Source organism: Dermacentor variabilis, chromosome 4 (assembly GCF_050947875.1).
Source record: "Dermacentor variabilis isolate Ectoservices chromosome 4, ASM5094787v1, whole genome shotgun sequence".
NCBI lineage: Eukaryota > Metazoa > Arthropoda > Arachnida > Ixodida > Ixodidae > Dermacentor > Dermacentor variabilis.
Window position 1 is genome coordinate 137,113,104 of NC_134571.1, and position 14,113 is coordinate 137,127,216.

At 46.4% G+C, this 14,113-nt stretch overlaps 1 protein-coding gene across 11 annotated transcripts in view; it reads right to left on the reverse strand.

Annotated features, from left to right (window-relative positions):
- Positions 1-14,113, reverse strand: part of LOC142579827 (solute carrier family 45 member 3-like) — a 182,140-nt gene that overhangs the window by 24,368 nt on the left and 143,659 nt on the right. For 10 of the 11 annotated variants that reach the window (XM_075690404.1, XM_075690405.1, XM_075690411.1 and 7 more), the window contains one exon: positions 6,076-6,250. In XM_075690404.1, the coding sequence (XP_075546519.1) occupies positions 6,076-6,250 (175 nt within the window). Of the gene's footprint in view, positions 1-6,075; positions 6,251-11,894; positions 12,027-14,113 lie in introns of those variants that run through there. The other variant, XM_075690412.1, reaches the window with a different exon arrangement.

Genomic DNA, 14,113 nt, shown 5'->3' on the forward strand with positions numbered 1-14,113 from the left:
ACACTTACATCTCGGCATCAGCGAACACACTTTTTTGAGCTTGAGCTCCTTCAAAACGGCGGCAGCACGCTTCCTTTCCCGTTCATTCCTCAATGCGTAGGTTCTTTCTGTTCTTGTCCTCCTTCCGCCACTCGTTCGCCCCACGGACCATTTGAAGCATCTTCTTGGTCAGTTGCACAGTCTACGCCCGATTTTTCGAACTCCCTAGGGGCCGTGGAAACGTCCGAAAAATCGGCCAGTTGGAAAAATATATGCATGTTATTTACTGCCCTTAAGGGCTTAAACTGCCACAGGCACATTCGAAAACGCTCTGAAGGCCTGTCGGAACATGTATTATGCATATCTGTGCTCGTACTGTGACAGGAAATACCGGGTGCACGCGTGTATATTTAAGGAATACATACTGTGTCCCGTGGCAATAGCCCCTCCCCACGCTTGTTATGCTTCACTGCAATACTCGTACGTATGCTTCACCAAGTAACATTTCTGTACGGAGGCAAAGCTGACTTTCGGGAACCGGCATTATGCAACGCACCGTGCTTTCCAAACTTCTAAGCCAATCGCGAGGACCAAAAAGGCGGAGTCCATGCCATTGCTGATAGCAACGAATTCTTTCAATAAAAAACAAAGCACCCAACGGCAAGAAGGTTCATAGCGAACGTCAAAGCAGCTAGGCCTAGCGTTGCCGCAGTGGTGGCTACGGCTGCCAACGGATCTGCGTGCGAGAGCGCCGATTCGAGGCAGCGAGGTAATCAAAATGGCAGCGGTGGTGACTTTGATTAAGGCCGTTTCGGACCTGCAGTCACGGCAAAACGTCCGGAAAATGGGACGGCGAAGAGTTCTTGCGTCCGAAATTTCAGACGTTCTGATACATTGACTCTATGGGGTACGTGGCGGTGACGCGTAGCCGTCCAAATTATCGGGAAACCGGAAAGTCGGTCGTCGACTGTGCACTGGCAACTCCTCCAGCGGACGACACGGCGACAAAAAGGATTCGTTACGATTCATCTCTGTTACTCGAGCCAGCATTACCGCGACTTTCACTCCATTTCAACAAAATTACTGCCCATTTTTCCTGATGGAAGCAAAGATTCCTTAAGTTTTCCCTGGGTATTTCCAGACTACTCAAAATCCCTAAGAATTCCTGGTTTTCCCGGTTGGCAGACACCCTGTTCTAATCCTTACGCATGTGATCGGCACTTCAGATTTCGACAGTCGACGAGTGTGCTCGCTGCTATCATTGTGCTGATCGAGTGTTACCTGGTTTTGCTGGGTACAAGTTGGCCCTATAAAGAGTTAGTTTTGTATCTTGCGTTGTGCCACTGGTAGTTCTTCACTGTCACCACAGCGTTCCAATGCATGCACCTCCTGGAACACAAAACCGAGACAGGCCCGTGCCTACAAAGTTATTAAGCAAGAACTGTTCACAAATGTAAGTTGCCGCCAATCCTGATGCTATTCCCGGTGTCCAACGCCACACTTCACTGTGCGCAATACGTACTCTTATACAGGGTCTCCTAGCTTAATTTAATAAAGGCTAATAATCATGCCCAAGTACTCCAGCAGGACGCGACTATCTATGGGGCAATTCACATACATATTTGTGTTCGGCTTAATGGCATATTTAGCCAAGATTTGTAACCAACTTCGCAACCACTAACTTCAGGGCAGAACGTTCTATAAGGAAGTTCATGGGTGTTCGAAGAAACGTCGAATTCAGCAGCTTCGAACTTCTTAGTTGTTATGTAAGTTGAGCCTCTCAGCTCCACTGACCTATCGCAAGGGTGTTGGACGAACAGAGCATTTAGCCTCGTCTGCTGCCAGGTCTGCTCATTTCTGTCATGAATCACAACTGGGGAAGCACATCACTGCCGCAAATCGCACAGCCAACGCCTCCATCGCTGTCCTGTCACCTTTCAAGAGACAGTTAAACAACAAACAGTCTCGATCCGCGGGCCGCTAGAGCTAAGTCCTTAGCGCGCGATCAATTTAATTAAGGACAGTGGAAACACCCAGAAAAGCAAGAAAACTCGAACTGTGATCGGCTTTCAGCTAGCGTGACACTCTTTTAGGTCTCAAGTAGAGGCAATTCTAGCCGCTTCCAATTACCCGCAAGGGCGCGGCTATATGCACGGTGTACCACAATGACCAACGTTTGTCACCAACCAAAATGGCAATAAGCAGTGCTATCGAGGCAGGCTAGTTGCTGTTAGATCGAAACATTACGGGCCTGTATGTGTAGCACACGACAGGATATACGAGCTAGCGCTGTTTTGTCGACACCGCGCCGCATTTTTTCCCTTCTTTCTTTTATCTTCTTTTCTTTTTTTTTTTACACGTTTTGCATTGCGACAGACGCGATGAACCACCAACCCAGTACTACGGGAAGTCAGTCAGTCAAGAACTTTATTGAGGTCCTGAGGAGGTTGTGACTTCTTTTTAAAGTTAAGCGCGTGTGATTATTTAAATTGATATTTATCTATATCAGATTCATATGTTATATTGACATTATATTAATATAATACTGTTCAATACTTATTTATTAATTATCGAACATAGCTTAGCTACTATATAGTATAACTGAATTCCTGGAAGAGCGCTCTATATTGACCGAATGTCAAGATGGGTTTGCGAAAGGATTCACAACTGTTAACTCATCTCGTCACATTGTTTAATTCTCTTGCATGTTTAACCCTCCATAGACACGGTAATATATATATATATATATATATATATATATATATATATATATATATGCTTCTTTTCTATTTCTAAACCCTTTGACAAAGTTCCTCAAGATAAAATAATTTTCAAACTTAGAACTATAGGTATTCCAGACATTTTCGTTTGTTGGGTTTCAGCCTACTTAACTAATCGCAAGCGATACGTAGATGCGGCGGGTCAACTCTCGGATTGTCTCCCAGGCAAGTCTGGCGTACCACAGGGCAGTGTGCTAGGCCCCTTGCTCTTTCTGCTGTATATTAATTATATTGACGTTAACCCTGGTGTAGAAATTAGATTATTTGCCGATGATGGTGCTTTAAGTAAATCATTTGCACTAACGATTACAACGTCCTCAACACTATTATGTATGGTGCAAACAATGGAGAACGTTACTAAACACGAGCAAATGTGTCAGCCTTCCAGTAACTCGCAAACAAGAACATCCACTTTCGTACACTGACTTATTAGGGTCTTCACCATTACAACAAGCAGTTGCTGCAAATATATCGTTGTGACACTTCTTTCTAACTTACCTTGGAATCTTCATATCAAAAATGTTTGCTTATCTGCCTTCCGCAAGCTATGTGCCCTGAAACATCAACTTAAGATTGTTCCAATTAACTTTAACCTCCTGTGCTACACTGCTCTTGTGCGAGCAAAACCAGAATATGCGTGCATTATGTGGGATTCTTGTACTAAACGTAACATTGACCATCTTGAACGTATTCAGAGAAACGCCGTAAAGCTTATACTTAACAGATCTTCCTGCGTTAGACTCACCCTCTAATTTAATGCAACTCAATGGCATACCACTCACTACTACGGGCACGAAGGCAAGAATTTAGGTTAGAATCGAACAACCTAGCTCTAGATCTATCCCCGCATTTGTCACCCTTAACTGGCAGGCCCACCCCATGCACACCTCCGACAAAACGCGTTAACGCCATATATTGCTCGTCCGGACATGTTTAAGTGTTTTTTTTTTCCAAAGACCATACATTATTGGAATTACCTCGCACCGCACGCGTAATGCGAACGCGCGGGATTGCTCCCCACCTGCGGAAAGTTGTTGTTTTTTCTCCACTTTTATTGACATTAATTTATCATTTCTTTAATTCAATAAGTACAAGTAATTTCACCTATGTTGTCCTTGGTGTCTTTGTTGGCTTCTCAGGATATGCTTACTGAAGCAAGTGATCAGACTATGAAATAACATTTTTGATCCTGCATCGATCTTGTTCTTTCGTTGCGGTTTCTTTCTGCTTTTGCTGATTCGTTTACATTTGTGCTGTCGAGCTTGCTTGGGCCTCGAGCAGCAGTACTGAAGGAATAATAAATGAATTCATCGTGAGCATTTTTCAGACTTCTAGGTAACGAATTATATGTAATTAATTATTTATAAGCAATTAGGTATTTAGTAATGTTTAATTAACGATTACTTTGTTTACTCAGTAACGGTCATTGTAATTCAATCAATTTTTAGTAATTATTTACATGTAACAAGCTACATTTTTGACAAAACAAGCTGTAACAGGGTATGCAGCTTGGAGCACCTAAATTTGGCGAGAACGGTGTCCAAAGGGGTGAGAAGATGTATGTGGCCTACCTCCTTTCAATAATCGGTATACTGAAGCTGCACTTCGATTACCCGAACAGAGAAGGCTTGTAGATTTGTACACTTCTCTTGAAATTCCGCCCTTTAGGCTTTTCTCTGATAATGAATCTATCTTCCTATCCCTACTCAAAGAACTTTTAACTGCCTGCGTAGGCCCTATGGGCTCCTGCGTGATTCTTCTTCGCTTAGTGCACCTCTCTGATTTGGACAAATTTTTTGGGCCGTTGAACGCATATTTTTTTTTTCTTTGAACGCTATGCGTGATGCATATAAATCATTTTTTCATTCGATTGTAACACACGAACAACATTATTAGGCAGGAATATTACGCAGCTTTATATTAAACTACATGACAGATTTTACCAACTTTCCGATGAACGTGAATGTTTGCTGGCGACAGTTAAGATCAGTCCCGCGTCAAAATGGCAAACGAGCGAAGGGCGCTTGGTTGGGGTCTACCAGATATTGGCCCGCAGACGGTTCGATAACGATGGTCACTTCGGGCGTTGATGCCGCGAAATCGCCTATGGGAGACTTTTCAGTTTTTCGCGGACCTTATGGCAGCGCCTTCACCGAACTTCAGGGACAATGCCAGGTCTGCACTTCATAGAGGAGCCACACCCGAGAATCGCCGCATTGAGTAACTATGCACAATCTTGTGAGCAAGGTGTTCGTACAGCCCTTCTCGCCAGCGCGCACAACGAGCGAACTTATGCAGATGTCTTCGCATTAACAATAAATACATATATATATATATATCTTCGCAAGAAAAGGAGGGAAGCATTGCGTAAGCTTCATTGCGATACGCGTACAGGCCAAAGTTCAATGTACGTACAATCGTAGTACGCACGCGTTACGGCGACGAGCTCCCGCGTGATACGGAAACAATGATAATGGTCGCGTGAACCGGCATATAGGTATCCCTATGCTCTGCATGAATACTTATATTGTAACGACACATGTAAACATTCATTTTTTTTTCTTTCAAACATATACAGCTACAGCTGTATGAAACCGCCTTCGTTCCCGGATCACGGACACTAAGTCATCGGGTGCCAACAATGTAACTGAGGAGTGTGGACTCGTGCTCATTCTGTCTGCCGTTTCACAGAGCAAAGCTAACCATCATCGCGAGGGAAGAAGGAAGCTGAAGAGGCAGAATACCGGCGCAACGGAGACCGCAGGAAATGCTAGCTGATGCTCGGACCCCGGACTTTTCCACACCGAGCTGCATAACCATCGGTATGCTGCATTGAGCTCATGCAGAGCTCCCATAATAGACATGTGGCTGGTACCCAAATTCCTCGCACCAAAAAAAAAAAATCGGTTCGAGGTCAATAAATGTAGGCCTAGATTGCCAGCCCGAATTACGCGGAATATTCTGCGAAGGAAAAGGAAGCGGCAGCAGGGAAGAAAAAAGAAGTTAATTTGTTTGTTAAAGAAAGAACAAAATTAGGTATAGAGAAACCACACCTATCCAGTATGTCTGTGCATACTACTTCTATATATTTACGCTCTCCTCGTGTGGTCGCTTCATAGTAAAGTTCACGTAACTTTCTTTTACAAACACTGCTCAAGAGTAAGAAGAGTCTGAACACTCGTGAAGGAATAGTGAAACAGGGGTTATTTCTTGTACAGCTTCCTACTCAGAGGCTAAACCTTGGCGTGCACCAATGCGTATAAGCCGTGCCGTACATGGTCGGTATGAAAGCGAGCAATTGGTCGGTCAACGTTACCTTTTCCGAGAATCCGGCCTTCCGCAGCATGGGTGGCAGGTAGACGAAGCATCCGCAGGCACACAGGTGTGCACCGAAGGCCACCAGGTTGATGCCCACGGTCCAAGGCAGCTGCCTCCATGACCGGGAGCTCATCGCCGCCGCCGACCCGCTGTCGGTAGTCTTGCTGCCGGTGCTGCACGAACAAGAGGCCAGAAACCGGAATGCTTGTCAATAAAATACGTGCGTGCCTACGCAGCAAAGCTGCACTACTGACTCTTTCCAAGACTTGTGAGTGAGGTCTATCCAAACGACATACACGAACGTGTTCGTGTATGTAGTTCGAAAATGTTCGAAGAAATGTTTTGTGTTCACCGCTGCCCTGTTCTTGCTCAAGTTTCGCAGACAGATCTTATTTTTCGGAGTCTACGCCGTTCAGTTAACAATTGGCACGCTTATTTGCCAAGAGACTAAGAAAAAAAATGCAACGTTGCTTTCGTTTATCGGTATTCAAGCTTCTGCCTCGAGGGCTGTAGCATAAACTTGTGACAAAAAAACAAACCGCAGTCCACGCACCCACTGCGTTTTACGTGGCAAAAGCACAATCCAACCGACTGGAGGATGTCACATGCCATGTTTCGCTTGCACACTGTGGCCCGGCAGGGCAACAAGAGGTTAACAAAAGCGTCGTTAATACGTGAACTTCGGCTTCAAACGTTCAACGAGGTTCTGATTCACTTGAACGTGCTTCACAGAGCTCCATCCGACGAGTAACAGCAAATTGCGCAGCTGTGTCGTTAAAATGTAAATTTAGTCGTCAGATGTTTCATGGACGTCGGATACATCCCAATGTGTAATTTTTTTTTAAAACGCACAACTCTCTCTCTCTCTCTCTCTCTGTGGGCGAGTGCGCGCGCCCGCGTGTGTGTGACCGCTCTCAGAGAGTGCGGTTCCGTGGCTTGAACACTGAACATAGGCTGACATCGTTGCAGACACCATGATGCTTAGCTGGCGGCCAACAAATAAAGTTGTGTGACCAGGAAATACAACGCGAATTCTTCAAACGTACTCGTGCTATTTTAATATTTCACTACAGTGCTACCAAATAGTGAGGAAATAGCTACAGCGAAAACAGATACCATAATTTCTGTTCCTGCTCCTCACTTCGAAAAAAAAAATTGGTAGGGAAGTGGCAATAGGTAGGTTTAGCTTGGCGATCGAGGCTGACAACCGCTGCGCCAGGAGGACTCTTGAAGCATTAAAGCGGAGCATGTTAGCCAAACCAGTCTCTCTGCGGAACGCGCAAAGACCTGGATCTTCCTTAATTGCGGGCTATATCTGACCCTTCCGGGAGTACAAAGTATGCAGACACGCATGGGGAGAGTCCTTCTTCAGCACGTTCTCAAGAAGAGAGTCCCTTTCATCTCGGCATACTGTCGGCACGGCCACAGAAAGCGTTCGATGTCTCCTGTCTCGTGGTGTGCAGTACACTTCGGAGAATCGGTACACGCGGTCTTACTCGAGTAGTGACAGGACATTTTTGACCGTTAATTTTTTGCGTTACATGATGCAACCTCTAAATCCCAGAAAAGATACTCGCCGACTCCAAAGCGGCATAAATAATTTAATGTTATAGCTTTCGAACACCCAGAATTTGCGTTGTTTAGACTTGTCACATCACGGCACACACACTGGTCCCGTGGGAGGATTACATTGCAAGGTTTTGACACTCGCTTCGGCTCGCTCGGTGGTCTGCTATGCTGCTACAACGGGCCTCGCAACGAGTAGCAGCAGACAGGAGGCAACCAAGCGAGGTGCAGCGAGTGTCCAAACTCTGCAATGTCGTGCTCCCACGTGACCAATTTCTGCGCCGTGACGTCACGACACAGTAAATTTCTGGGAAATGCAACCGAAGCTAGCTGTTCAGAACATATTATATTAAACTATTTAGGGGCTCTCTAAGGCTTGCAAGAGATTTTCTGCAGTTTAGAGGCCTAGAACCGTCACTTAACAGAAAAAGATAGCCATTTAAAAACATCACGACAGTGCTCCTTGAAATAACTATGTTGGTGTACGACCAGATCCTGTCCTTATGGCGAGTTGGTGAACATAAATTGCATTGCAACAGCGCTACTGGGACGAGCACTGACGAAAGCAGGAACAGGAGATGGCGCTGACTGCATAGTTATTCGTTATTCGGAAAAAAGAAAAAAAATAACCGTTATCATGTACACAAACGAAAATTAGTGAAATTGGTGCGTAAAAATGAAAAATGTTGTGGTCCTGTCATGCAGCTTCTGGTTCTTGGGGTCGATGAGGCTTTTCATATGCTTAGGAAAGCTGGCACTTGTGTTCGTCGAGCGTGTGTCGCTCTCGGTGATAAAGAACTTCAATATCTCTCGGGCACTTTCAAATTACCCTAAGTTTAACATTTGTCTGTGGCGCTGTTCCGATCATGATCCCTTCCTAATTTTCACTCACCCATTTTTTATTTAGTTATACGCAACCTGTACTATCCTCTATGTTGTGCACAGTTTATTGATACACTTCAATGAGAAGACGCCAGCTGTTAGCCTTGCGGTGTGTGCCCTGTATGTGCGTCATCGGAGTTTTCAACGACGTGCTTTCTTTTTTTACAGCCAAGCTGTTAGCGTCTAGTTGATCGGGATTTTTCGTGGCGTGCTTACTCGAAAACGGGCTGCTGGAGTAGGAGTTTGTGTTTCCTCGTAACAGAATTTGGTTTTCTCGCATATTCGTATGACAATCCTATGCTATCATGTCTGTAGTTTGCGCGTAAGTCATACCTTGCCAATTTTCCGACACAGTTCACCTTGAAAAATTACAATTAGTTCAATAACGCACTTACGCCAGGTCGACGCCTACAAAACTGGGGATGAGTGAGGCTGGACCTCTAACGGCAGCTGGAAAAGAGCTTTGTCTTTCAGTTTCCGGCTAACAGAATTATGTTTTCTCGTATAGTCGTATTACAATCCGAAGCTACCATGTCTGCAGCTTGTGTGCAAGTCGTACGTTGCGCATTTTCTGACGAAATTTACATTTAAACGTTAATTTAGTTCAATAAGGAACTTGCGCTTGTGGGACGGCCTGAAGATCGAGGATGCATGCTGCACTTCCGCGCACGTGCGTGCTCGCGTTACGTACGTCGCCTGTGGTGGTGGTGCTTGTGTGACGTCATCCAACGTCAGTTCGGGTGGTGGTACTTGTCTAACATCCGCACCAGCTTCACTGTACGTCTACTTTCACAGGGTGGAATGGAGGCGGACTTTTAGAAAAAAAGAAAGGCACGGACTGCGGTTATCTCAGCCACGGTCAAATTGTCAGTGTAAAGAAATGTCAATGTAATGAGTACAGCCACAGCGGCGGCTATTGCGTTCAGCCTTTCAGCCGTGAGGTCACGGGCTCGACTCTCGGACGCGGCGGCTGCCTTCCATTGCAGCGAGATAGAACGCAACACTCGTGTGTACCAAGTTTCGCACGCGCGTACTGACGGGTGACCGCACAGAATAGAACTAAATTGGTTCAGAGTGGTGAAGCATTGTTTAGAAAAAAACACGTTTATTTTAGTTCACTTAGCACGAAAATGTTTCTTACCATGCGGATAACGTCAAGATCAGATTTTAGTTTTCCTCAACTTCGCGCCATACCATACGGCGCTGGTGCGTGACTGCGGCTTGACGGATTTGAAGTTATTTTCTCGCATTTGGGCCGAAGTTCTCGGAACCTGCGTGCTGAGTCATCGCTTCGTGACGATGTATCAATAATGACGATGTATCAATAACCGCTAACTTATCCAAACAACATAAGACGCTGTCAACATTCACAACGTCACAAGAGGCTGGCGTACAGCGAATTCAAAAGGTCATCGCCACCTGTCTCGTTCTTGCGAATTTTTCCGGATTAAGAAGCCACTGACTACGGCACGCGAGAGCTTTTCGGCATCCGAGATAAGCAATCTATATTAGACCCAACATAACTTCGTATTCTCTCCTTAACGTCTTAACGGCCATGTACATCGAGTTCATCTGGTGGTGTGAATAACGGCGTCTTATACTGTGTGTTGCTTTGTGTCCAATCAAGTGAGTCAATCGAGCAATGAATCAGTGCCTGCCACATGGAGGTTTTAATTTCAAAAAAGCTTGGTGCAGCGGATTCTCCATGGTTCCGTTCTTCCTCAGTTTCTCGATATGCGACTTAGTCACACTCGGTCCCTAATTTTGACACCGTAAGTTGGTAATGATTGCGTGAAAAGCTTTCTTCAGGCAAGAAATTTTCTATATATTATGGAAATACGAGACATGGATCATTCTGAGGAGAGGAACGTACGCGGCTATACTGCGACGCCACAATGCAAGACGACTGACACGTTGTTTACCCTCACGAATTACACCGGCGAGCGAAAAAAAAAGCAAAATGACATCAACGGAGCATGCAGCTATGTGTCACACGGCAAATTTTGCGTGGGCTCGCTCTGTCGACGCAGTAACGACGGTGACGCCGCGTCATAAATTATTTTCTTTCTTCAGTACGGCGCTCCACAGGTTATAGCAGAGTTAGGCTCTTTTCAGCCGCCTAACGCTTAACTGTCACAGCTAACGAGCGCGCACACGCCACTCATAAAAGTAACGTCTGCAGAACGTCTGTGGAAGTGATCCTATAGACGCTCACCCTTCAGGTTTAAACGACTTTATGACGACGATGGAATGGCGAAGAGAGAACGTCGTCGACAGAACGGTACGAATACGAATGGTCATACGGGAACCGGTACATGATGACTATGGCGAAACCGGGGCTTATTGATACCGATGCGAAGAGAAGTTGTTAATCAAACGCTACGCAAATGATTGCGATGTGTAAAGTTGTGCTTATTTTCACCCCATCCAACGCACACTGTCGCCTGATGTTTATGTTTATGCACTACACCGTGCACACTGCACCCTTCACAAGCTACGCAGAAATGCCTGATCAGGCCGATAAGCAGTGCGAGACGTCCTCGCATAATGTCACGATGACAAAGGCGATGTGCGAAGATTGTTGCGGGAAGAATGGTTAAGACAGGTGTATGCGCATTGATTCACGACAAAAATGTAAATAAACTTAACAGATTTATACTCCTAGCGTCACAGTGGCAGATACTCATCCGGCAGGCATTGCCCGTGAATTGACCAATGCGCCATGGCACAAGAGGGGGGTAGCCCAAATATGAAAAAATCAAAGCTGGCGAATGTGATGCGTTAAACTTTCTTTTTCCGTTTTGGCGAAGCTGAGAATAGTTGAGGCGTTGGCTAATTATGCAACTAGCCGGAACGCAAGAAAGACAATCTAGTTATTTCCAAGCGACGGCCCAATATTGCCTTGGTTCTGTCGAGCTACGTGGCATATATGCATATTTTCAAATCACGGTGCACGATAGTTGAGGCACCCTGCGTATCGAACATTTTGCTGCGCACAAGCAAACACTCGAAAGCTTCCGATTTCGATCGCATAGAAACTGCTCTAAACAGAAGCCAGGACATCTTCGATACGCTTCCTGCGGAGCTAATCGCAATTTTACAAATCAATACCTTCGTAAGCTACGGAAGAAATTATACATATATTTGCAGTTGGAGCACTCGGCACATTTCTTTCATTAGACATTGTTAAAAAGAGACGTCCGCTACATTGAACGAATTTGAGACACAGTATTGTTTCTTTCTTCACAGTTGACTGAAACAACAAGCGACCAGGAATATCACGGGGCACTGGCTCACAGACGTAAGGACACTCGCAAAACAGACGCAAGCGAAAACGGTCGCTCGCTGTCGTACAAATCCGACGCTCACCCCTTTCGTTCGGGTCAGTGGCATTCATCGGCTCCGGCTGCGCGGAAACAAGCAAAACAGAACCAATTTGTCAGTTGTAAGAGGCGTCACGGGACCTCCGAAAGCATCATCATCAGGAGACGAAGGTCCGGGCCCACACGCGACGTTGACAAGTCAGTCGCGCCCGCCCACGCTCGCCGCGTGCGAGCTATACGAGACCGCGTCGACGGCGCGAGTATTATGCAAATGAGCAAGCTACTCAGAAGCAACCAACAAACGGCCGAGGCGAGGCGGCAAAAGAAACGAGCGGAAACATGTCGCGCGCTCGAACACAAGAGAGTCGCGAGCCTTCCTCTTTTTGTTGTTGTTGTTGTTGAACCGGGCGCAGTGCCGGCAAAACGCGTCGCAGCAGGCGCGCGTCGTAACGAGCTCAAAGCGGCGTTCCGCACGCGGGCGCGACCCCGAAAAAGAGCGCGCGAGCCCCGCCAGCTGCCGCGTGCTGGAAACGAATTTCACGCGGCAGTCGCCTCCTTTCGTCTCGTCTCAAAGCCTGGCAGCGGCGACCGCGGCGGCAGCGGTGGCCCAGGCCGCGGGGGCCGTTGCGAAGATTCGCGCGCCCCCGCGGTCTCTGGCTTGTTTACCGCTAAGTGGGGGAAACTGCATGCTCGGCTGCTTCCTGTCGCCGACGGCGAAAAGCTTTCCTGCAAATTCGGCCCTGCGGGGCGCGACCGCAGCCACGTAAAGCGCATATGTTTCCGAAATCTTGACAGGCGCCCACCGATCGCAAGCCTGGAAACTCGAAGCGTATATAGGCGGTGTATACCATATAGCAATCACACTCGGGGAATATAAGTCCCTGCTTTCCCTTTCTTTCCTCCTCCTCCTCCTCCGCTGGAATGTACGGTCGCTTTGGCGAGTTCTCGCTATATTCGGCTCCGGTCACGTGGACGTCTACGAGCGACAGCATTCGTGGCGTTGTGTCAACACGGTGGCCTGGACAGTGCCGGCTGGGAGCACTGTTGGTCGCGTATACACGCCGACGTCTTCGAAGCCGGGTCAGGCGAAATCTAGCGAAAGCGATCGTTTATCCCTGAAAGTAACTGCTCCAGAATACCGTCTCAGCGCCTGAGATTTGACGGCTCCGCGAACTGTCGCAGTGTGCATGATTTGCTATTTACATGGCGGCTTTTCTCAATAGAATGTGGTTACTATAACGGAGTCTATGTACAGTTCCCGTACTTTTTCGAAAGTATAGAGTGGTACAGTACTTCTCAAGTAGTAGGTTGATGAATAAAGACTGATGCTCTGAAATCCGCGTTTACGGAAAAATTATTCATCGGCGCATTTATCCCTTTACAAATTCTGCCCAGTAAGTGAAATCAACGCGTTCCGCCGTTTCTACCATGCCTGTATACATAGATAACATGAGACAAGGCATCTTCTGACAGTTACCTAAAAATAGCATCCAATGTGTTAATTACAGTTTGCTCATGTCAAAGAAATGTCCATTTTTTTCCGTGAGCAACGGAAAACAGCCGGAAAGTGTCGCATCTGGACTGTAAAACGGGTAATGTAATCGCCCCTTACGTGGGGGATCACCTTTTGAGAGCATCATTTATCTCTACAATTTACTCCTACATCTTGTATAATTTCAAGATGTACATAATTAGACCTTTACGCCTACATAATTACATAATTGCACCTACATACACCAAGTATGTAGGTGCAATGAGTGGCTAATCCCCGCCAGCAGCTGCTAACTTTGTAATTGCGCCTAAACTATTTACAAACGCGAACTAAATTAAGAAAATGGTTTGTAGCTTTCTTCGGGCACCCCGTTCCTCTCGCTGCATAACATTCTCGTACGAACAAATTTGCGGCCAGAAATGACAGCGAAATAATACTACACGTTATTTAGCCCTGACCCACAGTTTCATCTTGCAGCTGCCTAGCGTGTCCTACGAGTTAGTTGCGACCGGCAACGAAGGGAAGAAAAGCGCGTAGCAGACGACATGCGGGCTCTACGCGAAGGAAGACTACTCTTGTCACACATGCCCCCGACGATTGTGCTGTGCCTGCTGCTAGGAGCATTAAATGGACAAGCATGTCAGCCTTATCGAGACTCGATGTTTACGTTCACTACAAGGCCGTGTTACCTTCAGGAGGAGTAAAAAAAAAAAAAAGCGGAATCAAAGTATCTGCCATGGGAGCTGAAATCGGGACCGGGCCGTACCCCCTAG